The sequence below is a fragment of the Tubulanus polymorphus genome, chromosome 1, assembly GCF_964204645.1.
Source record: "Tubulanus polymorphus chromosome 1, tnTubPoly1.2, whole genome shotgun sequence".
Classification (NCBI taxonomy): Eukaryota; Metazoa; Nemertea; class Palaeonemertea; order Tubulaniformes; family Tubulanidae; genus Tubulanus; species Tubulanus polymorphus.
Window position 1 is genome coordinate 20132080 of NC_134025.1, and position 18135 is coordinate 20150214.

Consider the following 18135-nt stretch of genomic DNA (forward strand, 5'->3'; position numbering starts at 1 on the left):
GCAACCTGCAATGTACCCTATTGCATAGAATCGAGGTACCCCCTACTATGATTGAGGACTAGAAACTATGTTTAACTCTGATTTTGCCACGAGTGACACACTTGACCACAGTAAATCCTTACACCTATGCCTGTCAATGAACAAAAGTTAATCAATAATATGATAGATATGGCATTCAAAATGATTTGGAAAACCAGTTGTAGACAAAAAAATAGCAGAAACAAGCAATCTCTAAAAGCAAATGATACAGCAAAAAAGAGCCAACAATAGTGTATAGGCCTACATGAAATTGCATATTTTTAATCTTAGAAATATAATTGATTTAAATCGATAGTGTTAGTGATTGGCAAGTAACTGTTGATAATTGGTAAGCAGCCAGCTTAACACATTATTGCTATTAGGCTACTCAAACTAATTGTCTCTGCGAGTCTCCTTGTGAGTTCACCGAACAAAGTTTTTCACTTAATATATAAAATTTGTCTAATAGTCTAGATAAAAAGATCCAAAGCGCGCATGACGATGTGTTCAAAACGAAACAATCCATCGAATATACACTACAAGCTTTACAACGGCAGTCGCTAGAATGATTGGCAGTAGTTTGGGAGTCAGCCAATTTCCTGGAAACTTAAACTAGGCCACGGGTCTGAGACACGTTTTCCCTGGATGCACACTGACTGCAGTACATTTAAATATAACCACTGATCACATGTAATCGTTGATATACGAGATATTTCATAGCCATCGCAGGATACTTACTAACAGTCCGATGTGACGGCTTATTTTGAAAGCCCTGATTCATTACTCGTGACTCACAAGGGCAGGATGGCGGACCTACGGCAAGTGATGAGGGCACAAGGGCGAGCATGGGACACATCTGAAGTGCACAAGGGCGGCTATTTTTGGGGGCAGACCGGACCAGACCGCCCCTCTATTTTTGGCTAGATGAAGCACTGGCTTTTCAGTGCCTCCGTGTAGATGGGCCTAAAGAGAGAGGAAAGTACATATACTTGCAGGCAGACTGAAATCTGGCCTTTTTGAAAGCTATCAAAATACTATGGTAAATCATTACCATATTACACACACAAGGTAAAAGATGTGAGGCAGACTAAATCTGGGCATCGATAATTCAGTTTTTGCATTACGAATAGTGGCAATGCATCATTAGCTCACTCCCAACCAGGCTGGGCCGATTCTTATATTATGTTTGAATGCATCAAACTCCTATCGTACTAACTCTTGAAAGAATAATAGCAGCTTTTTTAAGGATTTTGCAAAAAAGGCTTACAATACAGCCACACCATCTCGTAATTGAAGAAACCGACCGCACTGCCAACTGAGTCAAAATATCAATTGTTTTGGGTCAATTGGCATGGGGGCTGCTAAGGATGGAATTTTCGACACCTTTTTAGAGTTTTCTTATAAAGAAAGATGCGGTTGGGTGAGGTAGGCAAGCTGATTTATGATAAAAGCTAGTCGCAGGAATGTTGGACATAATAGTGGCACTGCTATAACCTGAAGGAAACAGATGCACTATAAATCTAGATCAGAAATGGAAAAATGATTCTGGTGGCCGATGTTCACTAAGAATTTTTGAAAATGTGTAACCGCGCAACAATATGCAGCCCTTGTTGAAGGAGCGACGGACCTGGCAAAAATGAATTTTACCATATTCTGTAGCTGGCTGGTGGTTTAGGAGTTGGCTGTCTGTGCAGCAATGGTGCATACTGCCTGGCCTCCCGAAAACAGAAAACAGACAACTTGTAACTTATAACATTAGTGTATCCTGCTATATGTTCGCTGCGAATAAATACATTATGGTGAATTCTGCATGCAGGCAGTCACAGTATATGTGTAAAATAAGGTCTTTATCAGGTCTGATCAAATTAACATTTCACAGAATGATTTTCTTTTCTTTTTTAGTTCTAGAACTATGTTCGACATACGGTCTGGATGCCAGTGATATGGTCGATGAATGGGTTGCATTTTCTACATCAGCATCAACAATAATATCGCTTGAAAACCTCCTACAATTTGAACGCTCAGTAAGTCGCATTTTGTCTCATTCGTTGAGAACCATTGATTTTGATCTTAAAGTAGGGATTGACCCTGTTTATTATTTAATTGGCAGGATTTCATTTGATTTGATTCCATTTGATTTTATTGTTGTCTCTTACAAACCCGCCACACCTGGCGGGATTGAAACGGGGTTTGATTTTGAAATTCGAAATCGAAGTACAGATATAGTTGTGTGATCGGCGGTCGAAGTTACAGCATTAATTAAATCAACGTACATAATTAGTGTATTGTCTGAATGCTCGCGAAGTTTGATGTTCTCCACAAGGTGGTGGATTGTCTACTATAGGGCAGGGTCCCTACGACTGGAGGAAGGGCCAGCATTTGTTGCCTTATTAGGTGGTTGAAGAATTTGTTTACATTACCACCGACTTCAAACCCTCCTCGAAATTTGAAATTTTCTCCCTTACGATTCCTTTAAACCACCACACATCAGGCGATTTTGAGTTGCAAATTTTTATCAATGGCAATACAAATTGTGGCGCCACAAGTTTTTGATGCCACTTCATTTTAGAGGGCCACCATTTTGTGAATTGCACATGATTTTCATCTCAACGCTGATTGATTGTTTGTTTTTTGCTTGTAACCGCACACAAGGCGACTGATGGTGATTTGATGCCAATATTGTCACCAAATATCATGCTAGATCAGATCGCTATAGATTATTTCTCAAGCTTGCCAATGGTTGAACACTAAACGATATCATAGCAAATTAGTCGGGTTGAACAAATCATCAAGAAAACGCTTAACACTACTGTCGTTGCCATGACATAGGCCTATATGTGTTGTACGTAGATACTACAGGGAAGTGTCTGAAATATTTCGTCCTGTTATTTTGCAGAAACTTCTGAAAAAAGTAAAGAAGGTTCCGCGCACGCCGATCGGAAAAATAAAGAAGTCCGTCTACAATTCTCCTCAAGCTGGGTATCCTTTTATAATGTGCGAATAAAAATTGTATAAATCAATTATAAGAATTGTGATAATCGCAAATTCATCGCACATTTACGTGATATCTTTTGTGATGCAGGAAATTTCTATGATTTTCATGGCTTTATTATAAAACCTTAACTTCTTTGATTAATCACAGACTTGATGAAGATGTTGCTGAAGAATTATTTGATAAATATTCAACTCCCGCTACCAAAGTATGACAAATTTCACTTGTGTAAATAGTTTATTCATGATGGGTGGGGTGTAAGTTGGCTTTTACAAACTTGTCTGAGCCAATTATACACGTGGTATATGATTCAGTTGAACCCCAATATAATTCAGATCTGCTTAATCTAGATCGATTTGGAGCAGTGAAAATAAACCAAATTGAGTGCATCAAATGAAACATTATATTTTACATACCGTATATTTATGTATAGGCAGGATGTATAGGCAGTGCAGTAAATAATCGAAGAAGTCCCACAATTTGAGTTTCATATGATAGAATTTATTATTTTGAAACCACAACATTCGAATCGTGGGACTTCTTCGATTATCTACAGTGTAGACGGATTAAAGTGTTTCATATGACTATTACAGTGAATCTAGATCAAAATCTGTGGATCAAGCCAATTATTAGCGGTATTCACACAAGGATTTCAGTACAGAAATAAGCGTTCACACAACAAAATTATTTGAGGCCTATTCTGTTCCATACTGAAATACTGGGCTTATTAAGCGCAGAAAGTGATACCGCACCAAAATCCCATATTCTCTGTAGTGTGAACATTGATTCTGCGCTTAGCTAGCCATGAATTATAGTAGGCTTCCCTCAATGAGAGGGATGAGTGTGGTTTATTCACCCAAATGGCAGTTTTCACTCATGTTTTATTCCTGTTTGCAACATAGGAAGCCACTATAAGAACAAAGATATATAGGTGGTTGTAGTTGCATGATTTGATGCTCACTTTTTACGATATTACTAACATTTTGCTCACATTAGCTACAGTTATACTAATACACAAAATTGGCAATCTGAACTGCCATTTGGAAGGCAGGAGAGTAGTTTTGGAATGGAAAAATGATAGCATGGAAACGCTATCTTGAAATTATTCTCAACATCAGCAAAACTATAAAGTGCATTCTGGCAAATTCGGCACTACACGAGTATGGTACTTAGTATGCCCAGAATCTCATGTGAGCACCGCTAGAATAAAGTGGGTTTGACTGTTCACATGTATTAGAATTTAGCAGGAAAAAAACCTACGTTTTGACTGAAACATGATGTTGAATTGATACTTGCCAGACATTATGAATTATGAGTTACTTGTACATGTATTTATAAACTAACAGCTTTTCTAGTCAATTGTAATTTGGGGTTTTTGCTGTGATTATAATAATTAGTGAACACAGTATGAACTTATTTTTGTAGAAAAGTCATAAAAGGCAGCATACTCCGGATACTGGACCAGTGAACAAACGTTTGGGTGCAATTGGTGGTAGCCCTGTTGTACCCTTTTCTCCAAATAGCTTTTCTCCTGCAGGGTAAGTCTCTGATAAACCAAGAAGCAAGCTGTTTCCATTACCGGTATTCCCTCTTTGCATTAGCCAATGATCTTACTAGCACAGGGTGGCCACTGACCTGGAAAACCTAGAAAACTCCGGTGAGAAAATCAGGAAATTTTACCCAAAACCTGAACAACTGGGGGAATTTGGATGACCTCATGTTTCTTTATCAATACGTTATTCAATGAAAAATAAAAGAATTGTAACATTTTGATCCTAGAAATTTCTCTGATTCACTTTGGAAAACTCAGGGGATTTGTAAATTGGTGGAAAGCGGCCACCCTGTAGCACAAAACCAGATGGCAAGGCTAGCATTACAGATATCGTAATAGAATAATTTTTACCTTCATGACTACGTCATGAAGGTTTTAAGATGGTAGTGAGTCGATAACATCATTTTCGTGTCACCATTAATAACTTGTTGGTGGGAGTTCAGATGAAGATTTGTCAAACGAATGAATACTTTAATATTATTAATGCAGAGTGTGAAATTTTGCTTTTTTTAAATATTTCCCTTAATGATTAGAAAATGTCGATGGTAATAGAGTGGGAAAGTTTCTATCATTGAATGGGCCAATCGGTAGAGTGCACCTGTGATAATGCGGAAATAGTTCCATATGAGGGCAAAGCTTTTAAATGATTAGACAGTCGTAGGTGGTTTATCAACTTTTTTGAACTATAGTGCTGCTATTTTCCCAATAAAGTTGCTAGATTTCGATTGTTTCTCATTAGTCAACACTTGTAATTCAAGTGTGATTTTGATGTACGTAGAGATACATTATGACTAGCGTAATGAATGACATACAACAAATTAACCTTAAAAGAAAGGTACCTAGTGTCTGATTTTTTACTGAAAAATTCCGAATTGATTCACCACATAGTTTTTTCATAGTGAGCATTTTAGTATATGAATCAATTAAGATGATTGACAGACGCGGGTGCGTTTGTAGCAGCTGTTGAAGACGTTTGATGTATACAATAATATAAACGATATGCGCGATGCAAACAGGGACATCAAACTAAGAAGGACTGAATTTCTGAATTACATGTGATTTGAATAGACATCTGTGCTGGTTTTTCAAAAAGTCGAATCTTAATTGACTCCTATTGCATAGGCCTAAGCCAGCCCCTCTGGAATTGAATTGAATTCGACAGTAATTTCGCCTGTAATTTGCGATGAATCTTTTCAAAATAAGCTTGAGGATTGGGTCTGACGAGTTGTCCACCCCTATTGTAAAAAAAGGCCATTGGTGATCAAATATGGCTGCCATTGGGGTGGTCATCTTGAATTTCTTGTTTGCACGATGCAGCCTGCAATTCTTGGTGGATTTTCGCAACATTAGGTGTGAGGATCAGGGTAGGTAAGCTGTCTATGCCTATTGTATATGGAGGTCATCGGCTTTCAAATATGGCCACCAGGATAGCCATCTTGAATTTCTAGCATGAAACGGCCTGCAATTCTTGATACATTTTCATGATATTAGGTGTAAGAATTTTGGTAGGTGAAATGTCTTCTCCTTATTGAAGTCAAGTATGGCCGCCAGGGTTGCCATCCATCTTGGATTTCTTTTCAGCACGATGCCTACAATTCTTTATGCATTTTTTCATGTAGTGTGATCTTTGGGGCAGCGAAAATGGGCTTGTCTTTTCATGTAAGGATGTATTAACAGAAAATGAACATTATCGCCACCCTATACCATCTAAACTATTTTAAAACTTGAAACATCTTTACACTGTAAATCTTTCTGTAAAACTTTGAATTACTGGATCTTTCTTCTTCTACTGCGTCATGAAGGTATAAGGCCCGTGGGCCTCTTGTTCATCAACATCTTGTAAATTTAGGCTCCAGAAATGAAATATCATTCAAGCCACAAAATTATATATTATTGACAATATGCAGTCACTATTATATTAGGTATAGTTTTGGTTGATAACTGCAGAGTCGCCACTTCTCCGGATTTCTCCGGAATTCCGGATTTTTAAAAAATCCAATTTCATTTCCGGATTTTCGGGAGAAGTCAAATAACCACAAAAGAAAACATCGCGAAAAAAATAAAATCAATTCGGGATTCGACCCTAAACATCAAAACGTAACGGCTCCGTAGAGGGTTCGAAAAAGCCGTATTGTCGTAGTGGCAACAACCACGTAGTGGCAACAACCCCGCAGTACACGATTAAACCAAGATGACGCGATGATCGAAATCGACTGACGCTTCGTTTGTTTTTGGCTCTGGTTTATATATGAGGCGTATTTGACGGAACCAATCGCTATTTGAAAAAATGATCTATACACATTGTTGTTATTGGAGTGAGTGAGTGTATAACCTTTGAGAAAATGCTTACTGAAAGTTTTAAGCGACAGATTTTCATTGGATTGTAATTGACAGACGTGAAAATTGATACACACATCCGGTAATGAATGCACCAGAACGTATCTCCTGGCGTTCTAATTTCAAAAATTTTCTGGGGGGCCCCAGACCCCCCGACTTATTTTCCAGATTTTTAGCTTCACATAAGTGGCAACTCTGTAACTGAGAAATACACAAATATAGTGTTATTCTGATAAAAGTAGAGTTCATTTTGAAAACTCAATATATCGCAATAAATTCTGCCATTGTCAGGCGTTAACAGAGTTAACGATTTCCTTGTTATTTTTGAATTGATATCGATAGCCCTTTGTAGCTTTTGATAACAAATTCATCAATAAATGACAGGATAATTTCGACTGTAGTAGCACTATTCAGTGACGGGAACCATTTCACGAATTAAGAGGTGTTGGGCTATTGAGAGCACTGGAGTACAAGGGAGACACATCTTTTCTGATCACACTGTTCAAAGAGTTACTCCCAATATTTGCTAGTAATCAAAAGGAGAGATTTTAAGTTTGTGACCAGCGCAGGAAGAGATATAAATTGTGTGTTCGATTACAAAGGCTCTCCAACGTTCTTCATTAGTGAGGGGCACTGCATACCTTGGAGTAGATTGCTGAAAGAATAGTTCCAGGAACGCAACGTCACTTATTGCTTGTCTAATTCTTCAGAGATAGTCATTCACACTTTGTAAAGTCATTCATTGCCCCTAAGGTGGCCCTTTTCCCATAGATGTGGGGAAATTTTTCTTTTGCAAATCTTGGACCTCTAATTTTTGTCTGTGCAGGCTTATCTGTTTATGCAACCGTCAATTGTAACCCTGAACCCCCCCTCCTCAGGCATACGACACTTTATCGACGCATTTGGTATTTCTAATCGACCAGGGAACGACCCTGTTTCACCATGGTATTTCATGCTGAATGACATTTTATCACTAGAGCATTGCTACGCAAGAGTCAGGTAAGAGACGCTAAACCACCTGCTACCATTTTCATGAACGTCAGGGTATCGACAGCTGATGCAGTATGTCTAAATTTCGATATTTTTACCACTGGACATGCAAAACTATCCTTTTTTAAATGAAAAATTAAAAAAAGATTTGATCTTATCTGGGTTAGCGTTGTACATAGTTTTTTTCATAAACAGAATTCGCTGCAAAGTAGTGATTTATATGCATACGGTTTGACTTTACTTGGCCTTGTTAATAGCTTATGCTGACATTCAGTTATAGTTTCATTTCATATCATTAATCATCAAGACAAAAGTAATCACCTCCTGTCAGCCGGTTCAGCCAACACGAGCAGTTAACGATAAACCATACACTGCAAATCCATTTGTGACGTCACCATCGTTGTAGCATGGTCGAATCCCACATTTAGTAAATTATATTTAACTTATCCGATGATCATCCTTGCCCCGAACTCGCTACGCCGATGATGTAAGAAACCCGAAATAAGTTTGATAAATTGAACGACAGGCTATCATTGCATAATATTCTTTATTTACGCCAAGATATCACCAATCAGACTAAAATCTATATGACAGGCACACACCATTTCATTTTGCTCTTAACGCCACCCAGTCGACTATGTTGAAAAAATAGATCGTCCAGGTGACGACACTCTAACGACGTCGATCAAGTGTCGATCCCTGAGGAGGGGGGGTTCAGGGTTACAATTGACGGCTGCATTAGTTTGCTAAGGGATGTTTCCGACGTCAGTACAGGAAGCCCACAATATCGTAGCCCAAAGCGCTCCTGGATCAACACTGCACAAGATGACCGTTTCAGCCCAGCGGCCTACATCCATTGCCTATGCAAGTTCCATGTCGGCAGAGACACCAAACTAACAAATTGTACAAAAGAAGCACAGTACACCGCCCCAACCGCTGCATTTACCGGCAAAAATGCCAGTTTTTGGATAGGAACCAGTTCGAAAAAGTCCTTCATCAGTCCCAAAGCTTGAGATGTTAGTGTCCAGACAAATCTACACAAGCCTTCATACACGCTACTTCATGACCATAATGGAGTCAAATTCTTGGGTTATGGTGGTGAACCATATTATTGTTGCAGTGTATGGTATACTTTGCCCAACATGAACAATTTTTGTTGTAATTTTTTCAATGGAGAACTCTCTCCATTAAATTAGTTTCAAACATAGCGTATCATTCTTCTTCTTTGAGTTATATTACCCTCATCATCGCATTGTGATGCGCTGACCAACTTTGAATTTCGCTCGCCAGGGTTAAAACGCCTCTCGCTGAAGCTCAGCCAACACAAACCCTGGCCGCAGACCCTTCATTGGTCTATCTATTACCATGCCCAAGATTTCTTGTGCGGACAGGTTGCCGCTCAGCCACCCCGTCTATAAATCTAGCTAATCTAGTCAGATGTGTAGTATTCATAGAGCGAATCTGCTGGTGGAAAACGCATCTGATTGGCTTAATACGTAGACTGGTGGCCACTGGAGCAGCAACCTGTCCGACATTTTGTTGACTTACTGAAATTGTTTGCTGATGTATTTGTTGTAAAAGAGACCAAAGAGCATTATCTGTAGGTGTAATCTCATTTTAGTGCCGAGACATCTGAAGAGTATGCATCTCGGCCAAATAGCGGTAAAGTAGAATGTAGTCATGGTGGACGCGATATACAGTGGAAAAACACTCGAGGAGGCACACCACCTACGATTACGTCCAATAACGATGAGTACTGCTTGGATAAGGGATTTAAGTTCATGTTTCAAAAGTTTGCTGATCAAGTCGATAGTATGTGTTGCTAATTATCGTTTTTTTAGTTTCTTTTCTGTTTAGAATATATACTGATGTTTGTCAATTTTTTCAGTCCTCAATTATATGATTGAAGAGATGGGATTATTTATGAGAGAACAGTATAAACTTTCTGATGATGAACAATTTTCTCACGTTGGTTTACCTGCACAGGTAATTTCAAATAGCATAAGTAAAAATATCTTAGATATTGGAAGCCATATCTCATTCTTGAATTTTAGTCGATGTGCTCTAGTTGATACGGCTTGAGTTTCATGAACTTTTATAAGATATCTATATTCAAATCGATTAAGTTAAATCTTGAAGCTAATTCAATTCAGCAAAAAAATCAAATCCAATTCAATTTTATTTAGCAGGAATCATGGGGAAATAATTGACCAGAAGTATTTTTTCACATCGGCTGTCAGCGTTAATTGAAAAATGAGAAAAGAATATCTTGTTAGGTCCTCTCTGAAAATATGGTTCAATATCAGCCAATCCAAAGAATACATGTTCTTCGATTTAATTGATAACATAAGTACCAAAGCTTCTTGGCCCGCAGGCCTCTTGTTATTATTTTATTATTATGAATAGGCACAGAGTTAAAAGGTGACTCGAGGATCAGTCGCAAAAGGTTTAACTACCCGGTATTCTCTAATCTATTTTAGTTTCTCCATTTATTCAGTTTGTCTCAAATCGATTTAGGAGTTGATCTGTTTTGTGAAACCAGGCTCTGCACAAAGGTTGCCATCGCTAACTATTCGTTATTTTGATGCTGGTCTAGGATGAAGTTACCGTTTGTGGTCGGATTTGTTGCGATTCTGTGGGTAAATTAAACTCGAAATCAGTTGTATTGCAAGGATCACAGGAGACATCAAGCGGACGTACGATTCCTCTGGACTTAACTGAATTACAGCAATACTCTTTATTTCCTGGACAGGTAACCTCATTGACATTTAGTGCATTCGTGTCTCACTTGTACTGCATCAGACCACACAACTCATAAGAATTCAGTGAATCGATTGCCTAGTATCAAAACACTAGTTATTGCGAAAGAATTTCGCTGCTCTTGATGCTTTGAAATGATTTGAACATTAGAATAGATCTTCAGGCTGAGATTCCAATAGTCTTAATGATCTTAGAAAAATTTGGACTACATTTTACGCTAACATGAATTTTTTAGGAACCGGTATACAGGTTTCACCTTACTGGTATTCACATTGGCCTGACCAGTATACCTATATTTTGATTCTGAATTCAGGTAGTTGTTATGAATGGTATCAATAATATTGGTAATAGATTGGTCGTAAAGAAATTATACGAGGTAATTCTACAGGTTTTCAATTTCATCTTCCGGCATGTTATTTTTTAATTTTTGAAAGATTATTTCATCGTTTTCCAATAGGCATTAATCAATTACTGGCATTTGAGGAACTAAATCAACCTAAAACTTGTATTATTCATTTCGGTGTTTCTTTTCTAGCCTATAATGCCACCACCTATAGGACTTGAAAATGTTGTAGGTATGTTATTGATTTTCACCCTGGGTAGAAACCATTCCAAATTAACTAAATTAGTTGAACCAGCTCGAAAATATGATGAGTATTTAAGAAATGATTACTTTTCACAATCACTGTTTATTGGTACTTATGAAAAAAGTGGCGGCAGAATTTTTCAAGGTGCATTGAATAGAAACCAGCCATTTTGGGTAGTTCCGTAGTACATGTAGTATTGATCATCAACCGGAATGTCATCGCATTTTTGGTTGCTCCTTCCTTATCTGGAAAACTGTTTTCCATGTTCTTAAGTTAATAGATTGTTATTTATTCTGCATTCATTATAGGTCCATTAAATGTTATGGTAGCTTGTGGTCCATTCACTACTTCTACCAGTCTTGCCTATGAACCCCTGGTAGATCTGATAAAAGTGATTCAAGAGGACAGTCCCGATGTTTGTATATTCGTAAGTAAAACTCTGCATTTTTGGCGAACCGTAGGTTTGCCTATGCAAACGGTCTGATGAAGCAGTTTTCATCGAAAATGAATAGAGTACCGGTGTGTCAACAAGGCACAAACATTGGCTGTTGAACCGATTGTGTTGATTTTTGGTTTCATGGTTTGGCTTAATGAGTTCTCGAGCCCACAAAAATTTCATAGTGATCAAGTTATTTTTAGGGGACTTATTCTTGAAAAACACGCAAAAACCCTGCTTTTTAGCACTTAGTAATGGCACGTTTTTATATATGACAATTTGCATGCTTGAAATTGAAATATATAAAAGTTCAATCCTTCCTGGAAGTGTCGCCGTTTTTAGTTCGACTGATCTCAATGTACTTTTCGACCTACATGCCCTCACTTTATAAACCCCCTAAATTTCCTCGCTTCTATTTATTTGAGTTGACCTTGTAACCTGAGCTACAATGAATGTCATTGGCTGTTTGTGGGATATACGGGAAATTCCGGGAATTTCAGCGTCTCTGATGTAATTGGGAAAGCCTAATGTGAAACCCAAGACAAAACGGCGAACATTTTATTCGATTAGGTATCGTACGTTTGCTTATAATTTGTTCGTTGACACGAATATAATCGAGGAGGCTATTCAATTCAGTTGCAATTCTGAACTAGCAAGTATGACGATACCAATGACAGGGTTCGTAGTGGGTATTCCAATCATAGCCGGTATTTTTTTATTTCTAGAAAAAAAAAAGTCCGTATATGTTTGATGGATGTATTCTGACTTGTGAAATTACGGCCAATCTAATACTGCGTCGCTAGTACATTTGTGTATACCCGCGTCAGCAGTCAGCGAATATAGGTTACAGTATATAGCTGTGGGTGTTAGTAATCACCTGAGTGAGTCTATATATAGCACAGTGACTCGGCAATGATAGTATACACAGATCTCTAACACATCTGCAGGCGCATATATTGTCAGCCTCATACATCTTCAATCCAAAATATAGCTGCAAAGCAGCGATAACGGGTTTTCTGGATGCATGTGATCGAAAGGAAAAATGAATTACCGGGTATTCGATGGAAAAAAAAATGAGATGATTTGGATATTATCGGAGCAATCCTCTTTTTGGTTGAATGGTCTAACCCCAGTATAGTCCCCCGTGATTTGGAAATTCTTGGAGCCCTCCTTTATTTACTTACTAAATGACGTCACAAACTGTTATTTCGCCGGTGCTTGTTGTCTAACAATTCAATTCAATTCTTTATTTACAGTAACCTAATAAGTAATTTTAAGTTTAAATAGGATGGAAAGTACATTCAGACAATCTGTTGGTTCAGAGAGACCGTTATTACAGTATCAATTTATACATTTCGTTTCGAAGCTGTCAGTTGCCGAATCTGAATGAAGATGAATTTTATTTGACGAAATCGGCGGAAAATATATAATAATAATAATCAACAGAATTTCAAGAGGGTTTTCGACGAAAGTCAGAAAACCCTAATTTTATATTTAGTATAATATTTTTGACAATATATGCACTAAATGATTTAAGGCCCGGACACACTGGGCGATTTCGTCGCCCGACGAAATCGCCGGTAAAATCGCCCAGTGTGTCCGAAATCGCCCGAATCCAACATGTTGGATTCTGTCGCCGGCGACAGAATCGCCCAGTGTGTCCGGGTACGGCGATCAGTCGCCTCGAGCGCCGTATTAACCAGCCAATCACGGCTCTGATTTATTAAAGGTGGCGCTAGCAGCTGGTCGTTTCAAAATAAGCGGCGCTGTTCGTCGATTTCGTCACCGATGAAATCGCCCAGTGTGTCCGGGTCTGACGGCGATCAAATCGGTCATAAAATCGGCGACGATTTCGTCGGCCGACGAAATCGCCCAGTGTGTCCGCGGCTTTAATGGTGAGCTACAGGGCCATTGGACCTTTATTTGCTAGTGTAGACAGTGAACCCGTGTTCAATGCAGGGTTCAGGCGTCACAATTGACCTTGAACTTGAACTACAGATGTTGCTTCTTACTACCGAAACTGCGTTAAGTGTAGACGCTACTCACAGCGAACGCAGGTTTTCGTTGGACCCGGGTACGTTGAAACCTGGGTACAACGCGCTAGTGTAGACGAGGTTTATATATGATACTGCAATTTTATAATTGAGAAGAAATAGATTATGACTATGAAATTTCCAGTTCCATTTAAAATATAACCATTTTATTCAGCCGGAATTTTTTATGTTTCTTTCTGATATACTTGGTTTGATTGTTAGCTCCGCTGTGACCGAAGGTCAGTGGAGCTAATGGGTTAGTTGGTGGGTTCGTTCGTTCGTTCGTTCGTTCGTTCGTTCGTTCGTTCGTTCGTTCGTTCGTTCGTTCGTTCGTTCGTTCGTTCGTTCGTTCGTTCGTCTGTCAACTTTTTCTTCAAATCGCTACTTGTCCTACAGTTTTAATCAGATCAATTCCAAATTTGGTATGAATGTTCTATGGACCAAGGCCTATAAAGTTACAGAGCTATTTTTTGGATTTGTCCCCCAGGGAGTGGAGTTTCTATTTCTTCAAATGGCTATTCGTCCTACAGTTTTAATCAGATCAATTCAAAATTTGGTATGAATGTTCTATGGACCAAGGCCTATCAAGCTACAGAGCCAGTTGTTGGTAAGTTCTCCAGGGGGCGCCCCTGGGGGTGGAGTTTTTATTTCTTCAAATTGCAATTAGTCCTACAGTTTTAATCAGATCAAGTCCAAATTTGGTATGAATGTTCTATGGACCAATACCTACAAAGTACAGAGGCTTTTTTGGATTTGGCCAAAAGGTGGCACCCCTAGGTATGCAGCTTCTATTTCTTCAAATCACACAGCGGAGCTATATAAGCTGATAGGCTCCTTGTTTTATAAGCCATAAGAATATAATTTCTGTCTGGTACTCTTGATTTTATTTCAATATCAGATACCTGTCCTATAAATATTAGATTTGATATTATAACACTAAATTGTTCATAATGCCAGCATCATTCGGTCCTGGTACTCTTGATTTTATTTCAATATCAGATACCTGTCCTATAAATATTAGATTTGATATTATAACACTAAATTGTTCATAATGCCAGCATCATTCGGTTTTGTGACTGGTGTTCATATTTTTGCCCACTTGGGCTTAAACCCCAACAAGGGATTGTGCTCACCCATGCATCTTTGCAGAAGGAATTATGTTTTTGGGGAAAATTTTCAACACTGTCATTCATGTGACTCCACTCGAAATACCGGGTATCTGCAACCGAAAATTTAGCCAATCGAAATCAAAATCACAACCCAAAGGCTTCCTGGTATTATTCTGTCAACGGGTTTCAGCGAGCTCAGGGTGTCTCTGGACCCCTCATATCTTCACTAATGTTTGTTTCTATTTCTCATGTTTTATGCAGCTTGGACCATTCATTGACTGCAAGAATAAATTGGTTCAAGATTTTACGGATTCAACGTACGACGAAATGTTTGCTAATCAAATAAAACAGATTGTACATGCCACAGAACGGTTAGTTTATGACATGTTTGAAACATGCTTTAGTTAATGCATTATCATTCAGGTGGGCTAGAGCAGGAACCTGGTGTGTGGCGCTCTACCACCCACCGTCAGTATATCATTTTAGACTTTAATCAATTTATAATGGGACTCAAACATTTCCCATCTTCTCTCAATTCCTTACAATATATGTTACATATTTTTCCAGATGCAATACTCAATTAATATTTGTACCATCAAGTCGAGATGTACATCATGATTTCATTTACCCCCAGCCACCGTTTCTGAGCGGTGATGATTCTACTGTGAGTAGTCCTGGCAATTTTTCATGTTTTTTCGTTGGTAGATCTGTTATACTAGGCTTATATATAGGGACACATACAACAAGACAAGTATTACCATAAAGGTTAACTACTTTATTTGACGCACGAGCTTTCGCTACTAATGTATAGTAGCTTCATCAGGTGAATAAGATTCATCAGCTACTATACATTAGTAGTGAAAGCTTGTGTGTGAAATAAGATAGTTAACCTATATAGTATTATTTATTCTTCACCTTTATAACATGGCTCCTCTACGAATCTTCCTATCATGACTGGTAGAACAGTCAATCCTTGATTATCCTTTCATAACTGTCCATAACTTGCTGTTTGTTTGATTGTAGCGGGTCCATATGGTGTCCGATCCTTGTACGTTTTCCATCAATGGACTGATCATCGGTCTAACGTCTACGGATGTATTACTTCACCTCGGGGGAGAAGAAATTTCGGTATTGTAAGTACCATACGTAAGAACCTCGTTAATATGAATATATATCATGGGCAAAGACCAATCAACTGATCAGGCTAGACAAAAATTCTAGTTGATTCATTTTCAATTACTGATGTGTTCAGGTTTTAAATGCAGGTAAAACCTGATCGTAAATTGAATGAATGGCGATAAAAGTTATGATAAAAAATTGTTACTCTACAAGTACATACATTTTCAACAAACTCGATTGGTCTGTACCTGTAGGTCATAGCTATTTAATTGATATAACTATTGAAATGATTTTTTGACGCCTAATAAAACGTTACCATTATGAAACCTAAACAATGTGAACCATTCAGCGTCATTTTTCAAACGACAACTGTAAATCGATGTGCAGATGTGTACACATAAAAGCTAGTTGGCAAAACATTACTGACAAAGATGTAGAATGTCTTCCTGTGATTATATAATGAGCTCTATTTGAACGTCGAAATGTTATATTGCATTGAATATCATTAGAAGACGCATTGTAATAGAAATGGAGGTATGATTATATCAGAAGTGGCAGGCATAGATAGAAATGATAAGTAAATCAGATTATTCGGTTAGATGGCGGATGTATACACGATGCGGAAGTCTGATATAAAAGTCAGAACTCTGACTGTCAGAACCTGAACCTGAGTGGGAGTCAGAACCTGAATGGGGATGCCGGTGGAATGACGAAGCTATGTACAATCTGTGTAGGGCCGGCGTGAATTTTATCGGCGGCTGCAATCGATCAATAGAAAAATGTATAAACATATTTACAAATTAAAAGAAATCTAAAATCGAGAATTTATTAATTGAAACAATCTAAAATATAAGAACACGACGTTTCGATCTCACACTAGAGATCATCGTCAGGTGTGAGATCGAAACGTCGTGTTCTTATATTTTAGATTGTTTAAATTGATAAATTCTCGATTTTAGATTTCTTTTAATTTGTAAATAGTGGATTTTTATCTTATCATCTGTTCACCACGTTTGAGTGTGGTTATCGTACCATATAATTTCAATATTCCAATGTTTTAGAAAATGTATTCGATATTAGGGCCGGGTATGCCGGTTTCATGAGAACGATTCCCATTAGCAATTTATAATAGCATAGCTGTTGTATACGGCTCCGCGTCCACTGATCATATGAGTTTCAGGTGACAATTCAATTCTTTATTGATACTTATGTTAAACATTACATGAGATTCCCAAATTCAATAAAGTTACAAATTTTAAAATAAGAAAACACAACATACAAAACACTAGTTAGTTACCTAATCGTTGGTGGTAAGCTTTTTATAATCGGATGGGCTTGTACCAACTATAAATATGATGTGGTTTGTGAAAATATCCGATCGTGAAACTAAACCACAGACAGGTTACTGACTAACAAAACACATGCGTAACTCATACAGAATAACATAAACAAGCCCATTGCCATTTCAAATGACGATATCTACTTTAACCCAGACTCAAGGGATCGAGTGGCAGCCTCGGGACTTAATGCCAGGTCGACCTGCTACCCAATCGCCAAATCTCACAATTCCCCGGATTTCTTAAAACTTTGATTTCAAATTTCCAATCCCACATTAGCTTATCCCAAAAATTCTACATTTTTCGCAGGCGTCAAATAATTTATTAAAATTAATTTTCTTGTTTCTTTCAGTCCACCAGGATCTACAGATCGATTGACACGGCTATGTAAACATATAATTTCTCAGAGGAGGTATGTACACTATTAGAAAATGTTAGAAACTGCATCTATGTATATTCACTAAAGCTCAGCTTATAAAGTTGTATACCACTGAATTGTTGTGTGATATACAACTTGTATAAGTTTTATTTCATTTTATTGAAGTTTCCATGAATGTGTTGTGCAATAAAACTCTGTATGCAGTCAATAAATGATCAGTCAGTCCCAATGCTACAGAGTAAGCAGGGCGGAGTTTGCAGTGTAACGTTTCATGTATTTAGCGCAATCGATTGATATGATGAACTGAATTTTTTTTTTTAATACATCACATGATACGGGATAAGGGCTGTGGCTTTGCTGATTTATTGTACATGCAAAAATGAAATCTGAACTAACACATCTGTACAGCTTGGCCGCTTATACATGTACTGCTTTAAAACTATGACTTATATGCAGTCATCGACGTGTTCTCAATTTCTATGTGCA

General features: G+C 37.9%; 1 protein-coding gene across 1 annotated transcript in view; it reads left to right on the top strand.

Moving 5' to 3' along the window:
• Positions 1-18135, top strand: part of LOC141905719 (DNA polymerase alpha subunit B-like) — a 75149-nt gene that overhangs the window by 38303 nt on the left and 18711 nt on the right. The window contains exons 2-15 of the mRNA XM_074794711.1: positions 1921-2042; positions 2915-2997; positions 3161-3218; positions 4436-4548; positions 9511-9701; positions 9778-9875; positions 10486-10641; positions 10963-11025; positions 11185-11224; positions 11545-11663; positions 15076-15185; positions 15382-15478; positions 15838-15947; positions 17623-17682. Of these exons, the coding sequence (XP_074650812.1) occupies positions 1921-2042; positions 2915-2997; positions 3161-3218; positions 4436-4548; positions 9511-9701; positions 9778-9875; positions 10486-10641; positions 10963-11025; positions 11185-11224; positions 11545-11663; positions 15076-15185; positions 15382-15478; positions 15838-15947; positions 17623-17682 (1420 nt within the window). The remainder of the gene's footprint in view (positions 1-1920; positions 2043-2914; positions 2998-3160; positions 3219-4435; positions 4549-9510; positions 9702-9777; positions 9876-10485; positions 10642-10962; positions 11026-11184; positions 11225-11544; positions 11664-15075; positions 15186-15381; positions 15479-15837; positions 15948-17622; positions 17683-18135) is intronic.